This window comes from Didymella exigua (genome assembly GCF_010094145.1).
Source record: "Didymella exigua CBS 183.55 unplaced genomic scaffold M421scaffold_27, whole genome shotgun sequence".
Lineage (NCBI taxonomy): Eukaryota > Fungi > Ascomycota > Dothideomycetes > Pleosporales > Didymellaceae > Didymella > Didymella exigua.
Window position 1 is genome coordinate 28,758 of NW_022984801.1, and position 8,972 is coordinate 37,729.

An 8,972-nucleotide genomic window follows, 5' to 3' on the forward strand; every position below is an offset into this window, starting at 1 on the left:
ATAGGAATCTAAAACACTAACCAGCGCAAAGGAGGTTAAGTTATAAATGTTGTATATCTGTGAGCGCATGCAATTGCACAGAGATTCGCCCCTGTCTCCTATTATAAAATTACTTGACTTGCTTGCTAGAGGGGTTGCGCAGATAGACTATGCTAACGTGTTGCAGAGAAGGGAAATAGATAGCATGAAGAAGGCTATTAAGGCTCTAACAGCGCAGTGTAGTTGCAAAAGAAAGTATATCTAGACAGAGGAGGCTCTTATAGTTAGTGAGGTACAGGATATAATAGCTAAGAAGGATAGTGGTGGTAGTAAGGCATCTAAACAGTCTAGGAAGAAGGTGCGCAAAGAGAGGCACTGCGGACGTTGTGGCAAGACTAGCTACAATTTGCGCACCTGCACTGCAGAAATATTAGATGCAGATAATAGCGCTGCTTCTAAAGAGTAATTGTAGCAATTATAAGTATTAGTGTAGTGTTGTGGTTAAGCGTAATAGTTATGTAATAGTTAGTAACTCTAAAAAAGTTGGTAAGGGGTGGTAGTTTGGTGATACCTGGCGGCTTGGTGATAAACCACGTTACTCTTAGTAGTGTTTTATTATCTCCTTCTAACTTATACTAGATTTAAAGCATCTACTATCTTAAAAGCTTGTAGCCTAGATAGGCGTAACCCTATTCAAGAATCACAGCTGTTAGGAAGTCCTTTATTATTACATTTAATTACAATAATTTAGTAACTTTGTATATCTCTGCTTCTGTAGCTGCCTAGTTATACTTAGCTAGCTAGGTATCCTATTGTGACGTGCTTCTTATTAGCTTAAGTGCTAAGAGGTATCTATCTTAGGCTTATTCTTGTTTAATTTATTTATTAACCCTAATAGTAAGTTGTAGGTCTATAATCTACTATTATAGTAGTTTCTTAGGAAGACAGCATGTACGCAGTAGATGTAGCAATATAGTTAACTAAATAAACATAATAATATACTAAAGGCTTACTTCCTCCTTCTTATATTTATATTAATTATTCTTGTATTATTTAAGGAGTACTTTATAGTACTTAAGGTCTTCCTTAAATGCCTTTTAGCCTATTATTAATAGCTTAGTTAGCCTTAATAGTATATTAGTGTTTGTGGCTAGCGCGTAGTTAGTAATAGTTAGAGCCCTTAGCAAGAGTGGCTTTAATAGTAGTAGTGTAGTTGTCTTTAGGTTAATCTTGTCCTAGATATTGCGCGACAGGCATCTCGCCTGTAGCTGCGCGAGCTAGCCAGTCCAGTTAGCTTGGTCCCTAAGGACTGTTGTTGGGTCGCGGTACGCTGGTTGCGCCATTTCAATTGCGGCAGTTCAGTTGCAGCAGTTTAATTGCGGCAGTTTAGTTGCGGCAGTGAGACTCTTAATTGTCAGATGCTTGCACTGTGAGCCAGAGTATGTGCTTAACGAGATCTTAGGTGGTATAATGATTTATTGATGATTGTGGCCATGGTGTCTCTGCCGTGGCGTCGTGCTGGTTGCTACAGGATTGAAGTGGGGGGGGGAATTAGCGCTGTTCGCGGCCGCCGGTGTGCGGGCCAATCAGGAGTTGCCAGGTCTCGCTTAATCGACCTGGCAACTGCTGATTGGCTGCACGACAGGTCCCTGCTCGATTGCGCAGATCCGACCTCTCTCCGCTCGCTCTTATCTGACAAAGCTAGGAGTGGGAGCCCTTGAAATCGGTCCCAAGCAGGTATTTATGGGATCATTATGGTCAAGCGACTCGAGAACCTGCTACCAATACATTCTATCCTTCCTCAGACGACTCGGCAAGAAGTCTTCTTGACTTTCTACACTTTTCACTGCGACGTATCCATATTGGCTTTCTGGGCTTACATCTGCGACCTGGAGCTTCATATTTTTCAGCAAACGGCTGCGCTCCGAACCGCTCAGAGCTGTCCCTCCATCTGGAGTATTGGTGTACGGATTTTCTCGTGCCAGAGAGGATGCGTAGTAGAAAATGTCGGGAGCAATAGTTGTGAGCGAATGTGCTAAATTGACAATACCAAGCATAAGTAAGATGAGACTTATCAGGAGGAGGCTCATGATCCAACCCACATCTGCTCGATAAACCGGTACCAGATCCGAGAAAATGGCATCGCTTGCGCTGATCCAACGGTCGGGCGAGCGTGAATCTCTTTCACCGGCCCACGGATAATCTGGCTTGTCGTATAAAGCAGCTCTGGTGACTTGATAGCCCCAAGAGCAGCCTTGGAAATATGTGTTTAACATGGTGGTGAGACGGTTTATTCTTTCCCGATCCGTGATCGTGGCGAGTGACAGCAGCTTTAAGGCGCCGAAGGGGTCGTCGCTGCCCATAAGCCACCTCGTGAAGGCGCCATTCGTTGTTGCTTGATCCTTATAGTGCGAGAATAGTGAGGCTACTGACGTAGGAAGATACCGCAGAAACTGGAAGACGGTGTTTGTGGCGTTTGTCATGCATCCTATTCGATGAAATGGTCCAGTTTCACAAGCAGCTTCGAGAGACGAAGCAGACTCGTTCGGAATGCGACGAAGTCGAGTCACGCTACAGTCACCTGATCGACATACAATCTGCACATCCACAGTAATGATATGTAGAGAACACGTATACATTACAAATAAGCTCTCCATGGGTAAATTAGTGTTGGCATTCTGGCGTCCTGAGATGTGGAGGCCAAATAGAAAACTTATGGGTTCCCGGTCCAAGAAGAACCAAGGTGTCGTCATGTTTGGTGTTCCATCAGTGCTGTTTGTCAATTTTGCAGCTCGCAGGAAAAATGACTGCGACGAGACCTCACTCACAGTGGAACCAGCGATGCTGACGTTGGTGAGCGTATCAGAAGCACTTTGGTTGGCCTCTGTGCGAGCCAATCGCGGAAAAACGGCCATATTAGATGCGTACAGTCCATCAAGGGTGTTTTCAGGCGTATCAATAGATGGAGGTGGGCAGTCAAGGTACATGTAGTTGTGCTTGACTTGGAATGCAGCATGCGTAGTTTGGCGTAACCCTTGAACATTTATCCCAGTCCATGAAGAATACGTTTGGTTCTTGCTCGAGTCCACATCGATCCAGGTCTCTTCCAAGGCATCGGTAACAGCCTTTTGCTCTATCGTGTCGAGTCTTGGTACTCTCGGATGGTTCCATGAGTCAACACTTCTGGCTCTGTCTTCTACGGAAGCTGCTAGACTCGCGGTGAGGACCGTGGAAACAATGGGAAGCCAGTTACCAGCCTCTTCGATATCTATAGGTGCTACAGGGTTAGAGTAGTAGATTGTACCATTTTCTGACACCGTGGAATTCGTCTGGTGCAACAGACGAAGTGAGCTTTGCCCACCCAATGGTGATAGAGCCCAGAGTAGGAGGAGACAAATTGAGATGGAGTTGGCCGAGCGAAGGCTCCATGCAGTACCAATCGCAGAAACAAGACTTTGGCTACCCAAGAGTCTTTCCAACATCTATCTGCAAGTCAGTGTGCTATAATGCGATGTGAGGTAGCGTGCCTACCAATAAAGTGGTTCCCCGCTCTGCGAGACGGACAGCTATGCTTCTCAAACATCGGCCACTAATCGCAGCAAAAGCAAGGGGATATATTGTTGGACCTAGGCTCATCGCACGTTCCACAGCTTGGCCGTTACTCGACAACTCCTTTCCATTGAGTTGCCATGCAGAAATCCCGAGCGCTACTTTAAGTCAGCAAGATGTAACAATGCACCAAGACATGATTTCATGTACCAAGAAATGCGACTGGCAACAAGATCAAAAGCGTGTCTCCAATCAGTAATTGCACTGAGAAGCCGCGAAGCTTCCGAGGAGCGGTGGGCCAGCCTTCAACTGCTGGTCCAGTATAGGTCTTGGGTAAATCATCCTTTAGATGAGGGCTAGTCATGCTGTTTCGGACTGTGCTATCGTGCGAATCGTTACCATCAGTGTCACTGACATTGCTACTCAGTTGATTGATATGGTGCTCTTCAATGCTCTCGCCAACGTTATATGACTGATTTGTCACAAGGTTGGTATAAGCGACTGATCGGTGATCTGTACGAGCGCTTTGGAATGGAAACATGCTGGTGGTGTGAAAGGCTACGATTGTGCCTCGCGACAAGGCTAGGTACTCGCCTTATGTATGTACTCTCTGGCCCCCTCATAGTGGTCACGATGAATTTGAATGTGAGAATCCAGATGTCTATATTTAGAGCGGGAGAGTGTTGGTGTGGGCTGTCTGCTGCACGATAGGACCATTCTTTGCATTACCCCGCCGTGTGATCAGGCTGAGCATTTGCCAATGATGCACGACGTGCATATCCTGGAAGACCGCGGAATGAAGGTTTTGTTTTTAGGTCAGGCATGTATATACTGTTTGATGTCATCATTTTAAAAGAGCAAAGAACCGAATAACCTGCAACAGAACACACAGAGGGTGCAAGTGTGAATGAGGCAAGTCCCGTGTCCGGTTAATTTAATTCGTTGCAAGTTAGCAGTAGATAACGTGTTTGATCAGCTCGTGCACGCTAGGTAGTCTTCTGTTGCTTATCGATACGCGTTCTACAACTTCAATGAACGCCGTCACCTGAACTTCTGCAGCAATACTCCTGCGCAATTAGTAAACCCTTCGCTCTAAATTAACACACACAATTTAGACTTGTCTACTACACGTCCTGCTTAAGTTGCATCAACATTAAGGCATATTAAGGGCAAAGGTTTGCACGTTTAAGATACAAAGGTTTGCACGCAAGGGTCAGTGCACACGCTAAGTATTTAGTAGGGAATACAAAGGTTTGCACTTCCAACCTTCGTATAAGTTAATAAAATGAGGCTGCTTGATTGGCAAAGGAGTAGCCTGTATTTGTGGCGATGAGACAATACGCGCATACCCTGCGGTACCTTCGCGATAATGTGGAATGACCACACTTGTATTTTTTTGCAAGTGATGCGATAATATAAAGCGTGCTGTGGTGTACATGTTTGGTGAGGCACAAAATCGTGCACTTGGTGTCGACTTGCATCAGACGGTGATTTCTGTTCGGCGAGGCATCTGTAGTTTGGAGGCAATGTAGCATGGTACAAAGGCAGATACTCAGTCTGTCATTGCCTGAACTGCTGACACAGCATAGCTGACGGTCTCCAAACTGATCATTTGCTGACAGACGTCTCTGAGAAATTTTCAGCCGCAAGACTTCTGCTACGCTCTGAGTTACTCAACCGGGATGTACTGTTACATTGGGAAACTCACAAAGCGGGGTTCCAGGTACAGTAGCTGCTAGGGGTCTGCAGCTGGCGAACACAAATATTAGGGTTGGTACGGCAGTGAGCCACACGATGAATATGTTTGTTTAGGTCACTTGTCTCCGCTAATCCATGCAGATGCAGGTGAACCCAATGGTGCTTTTGATCAAAATCAAAGAGAAGAAGTACACGACTCCCAATATACGATTTACTCACCAGCGCGAACTTCGTAGGGCGAAGAGAATTCGGTCTGAGGCCAACCGAACGACAGTTGGATTGGGAGTATAGACGTCGAGCCCAGGATTGCCAAGCTACGAGAACACGTGGTAGGGTCAGGAACATTGGTGAGCAACTGTGCGCTAGACTTAATCAATCTCGTCCTCTAAGTTATGTCCTATCGCATTGAAGGTCTCATGCAAGTGTGGGCGAAACGAGTTTAACACAGTACCCCGCTCCTTGTACTTCTTAACAGGCGTGCTTGGCTTCCCTTAGCTATGCACATCTGCCAGGAAGATCAATTGACTGATACAGACAACTTAACACAAAGAAGTAGTCAAGCAGTTGCTATGGATTTACTAACTTCATTGAATTTTAGCGGAGAAGCTTCTGCAGAGACATCTTCTAGTAGCAACGCGTTACACCGATTCCAGGGGCGTTCACAACACGGCCCAAGCGGCACCTATGTGCAACTTAGTTGCGGCATTGACCTTAATACGGACTAGGTATGAGTTCCCTGCTAAAGTTGCACCAATGATAATAAACGATTAGATTGTGTTTCTATTTTGGCTAATTTACCGAAGCTCAACAGCAGCGCATAGATGGGAGGGGGGAGACTCTATATATTTCCGCAGGCCCCTTGCTTTGAGACAGGTCTCAACATATGCTTTAAATAAGCACTAAGTCTTTGACATCTACAATACGAAGTACACCATTACAGCTACTATGGATCAGAAGAGTCCTGGCATTTTGCCCTCTCTTTTGTTGCACAACAGTCTTGTATTCAATTCCATCACGCTTATACTTTCTTTGCTCAGCGCGTACTTTGCAGCACAATATGTATACTTTCTGACTTTGCATCCTCTTGTGGAGTTTCCAGGGCCAAGGTTGTGTTCAATCAGCCGGATCCCATATTGGCTAGCCGCAATTCAAGGAAGAGATGTACAGTGGATGTATCAGTTGCACATCAAATATGGACCCGTTGTTCGATTTGGACCAACCGACCTCAGCTATGCAACAGCACAGGCATGGAGAGATATCCATGGACACAGCAAGGGTAGACCAGAGAACCACAAAGCACCAGAATTCTCCGCACAACCTATCAATGGTATAAAAGCTCTGACGTTTCTCTTTTGCAGTCGCTAAAAAAGTAAAGGTGTCCCAAGCATGTTAAACGCCACTTTTGAGGATCACGCACGAGTTCGCCGGCTCTTCTCGCCAGCCTTCTCCGACCGTGCACTTAAAAAGCAAGAACCCCTGTTCAAAGCATAGTACGTAGAGTCTCTAGAACTGAAAAGACCATTACTGAATTCTTCACTAACTCTGTCCTAAAGTGTAGACATCCTATTGACAAAGCTAGTTCAGATTGCCGATAGCCAGCAACCTGCTGAGTTGACGCAATTGTTTAATTTCGCTACCTTTGATACTATGGCTAAACTATGCTTTGGTCATTCTCTTAGCTTACTAGAGAAGAATGAGCTAAGCCCTTGGGTTCGTTCTATTTTTGAGTCACTTAAGATGTTGCCCTTTGCATCAATTATTGCTTACTATCCCCTTCTAGACTCAATGTTTAAGCGATATGAGCCTAGATGGGTCACAGAGCAACGAAAAACTCACTGTCAGTACTCAGCTAACCGCGTGGATCAACGTTTGCAAGAAGGTTCTGATCAGCCTGACATCTGGAATCTTATCATCTTGGCACAGGACTCTAAGAACGCCCTCTCAACAGAGGAGATGCATTCAAACGCCGAATTGTTCATGATGGCTGGATCTGAAACCACAGGTGAGTGTCTGTGGTTAAATGCAAAACCTGAAACTAACACTTAGTTATAGCCACTTTGCTAAGTGGTCTAACATATTATCTGCTCCAAAACACCAAACAGTGCACGCGTCTAAACAACGAACTTCGGAATAGATTCCAGTCACCTAAAGATATGACGTTTGACAGTCTTGCTCAGTGCAAGTACCTAAACGCTTGTTTGAAAGAAGGTCTCCGAATCTACCCTCCAGTCCCTATTGGAAGCCCTCGCGTTATACCTGCAGGTGGTCAACAGATTCTTGGGAAATGGATACCAGAAGAAACTAGAGTATCAGTCCATCACTACTCCACCTATCGCTCCCAAGCCAACTTTCGGGATTCTGACCAATTCATCCCAGAGCGGTGGATGCCTAGAGAAAACGCCATATATGCAAATGATGTGCATGACGCTTTGCAGCCTTTTGGATGGGGCCATCGGAACTGCCTTGGTCAGAATATGGCTTTGCATGAAATACGGCTTATTCTTGCTTCAGTCATGTTATGCTTCGACTTAGAGCTCTGCAAAGAGAGCCAAGGCTGGCTAGAACAGAAGTCCTTTGCGCTATGGATGAAGAATCCTTTGTTATGTAAGATCAAAGCTCGTCATACAGGGGAGGTTTTGAGTTAAGCAGTAAAGATTTTTCATGCGTACTTCGCGAATAGATGTGCGCTGGGGGTGATCCCGCAAGATAGCACGACTTATCGTCGCCTGCGTATACTCGATCCGTATTCAAATTGCAGCCCTATGGTCTGGCAGAAGCGAATTCGACACTGCATAATCGTGTCGCTCGTTACCAGACAATCCAATGTCAGCTCCTTTTGCTCTTACATTGTCTCAGTCGCAAATCTGTGACAGCAACGACGTGAGACACGCCCAGCTCAATATTCACACCCGCAGCATCAGCTTTGACACATCTAAGCTTAGCAACAATGATCGCCACCGTCTCAAGCCCACTCTTCTCAACACTCTCAATCTTAATTGTCGTCATGTTCCCCGCACCACCCCATACACTCCAATTCTCCACCTACTTTGCCTCGTTACAGCTCATTCAGACTTCAGTCCTAACACAGTTCCAACAGCCAGTGACTTCTGGCTTCATGAAGAGTCGTCCCACTCAGGGGCGCTTTGTGGGTACGATAATTCTGCACCGATACTGCTCCGCCCCATGCCACACTAAGAACCATATTGCCACTCTCACTGCACTCTTTCATCCTGGGCATATTACCGAAGCCCATGACGACGTGATCGGAGGGCACAACTTGCATTGAGCTCTGGGTAGCGGGGTAAACAGGTTCTGAGGGGTTGGAAAAGGAGTGATGAGGTTATATTGTGTCCATTCTATACTGCCGTTGCGGATGATCTCAACAATGAAGCAGTGGTGCTGTGAAGAGAAAAGCAGACTACTGTTGGAGGAGCGCTCGACAGATTTGATATGGAAGGGTCTCTAGTAGTAGTTGCTGTTCTAACCTAAGTTGCCCGAAGGATACGTGGGTAGCGCGCTTTCCAGAGAGATCTCGTTGGCGTTATCGAAAGAACTCCACTGCTACCGGATTGCACTGTTGATTACGTTGATTTCAAGCACGATCAAGTCGACAATTTAGCCATCTTTTGGTCCGCCAATAGAAGTCAAATCCCAGGGTACGACGTTCGTTGCGCCGACAAAGGTTCTGAATTCAGTGGTAGTAATATTCATGTGCATATCAATTCAGCTGAATGGCCAACACTGCG

General features: G+C 45.8%; 2 protein-coding genes across 2 annotated transcripts; one reads left to right on the top strand and one right to left on the bottom strand.

The window, feature by feature from the left end:
- Nucleotides 1-1,715: 1,715 nt before the first annotated feature.
- Nucleotides 1,716-4,077, bottom strand: M421DRAFT_398148 (uncharacterized protein). Its single transcript, XM_033590154.1, has 3 exons — nucleotides 3,739-4,077; nucleotides 3,511-3,686; nucleotides 1,716-3,461 (listed from the first exon to the last, which is right to left on the bottom strand). The coding sequence occupies exons 1-3, from the start codon at nucleotides 4,067-4,069 to the stop codon at nucleotides 1,758-1,760; spliced, it is 2,211 nt and encodes a 736-aa protein (XP_033445867.1). The 5' UTR covers nucleotides 4,070-4,077; the 3' UTR covers nucleotides 1,716-1,757.
- A 2,094-nt stretch (nucleotides 4,078-6,171) lies between these two features.
- M421DRAFT_398150 (cytochrome P450) lies at nucleotides 6,172-7,871 on the top strand (the record flags this gene model as incomplete). Its single annotated transcript, XM_033590155.1, has 4 exons — nucleotides 6,172-6,553; nucleotides 6,602-6,716; nucleotides 6,780-7,228; nucleotides 7,279-7,871. 4 exons carry the CDS (start codon nucleotides 6,172-6,174, stop codon nucleotides 7,869-7,871), a joined length of 1,539 nt encoding a protein of 512 aa, XP_033445868.1.
- Between the last annotated feature and the right edge of the window lie 1,101 nt (nucleotides 7,872-8,972).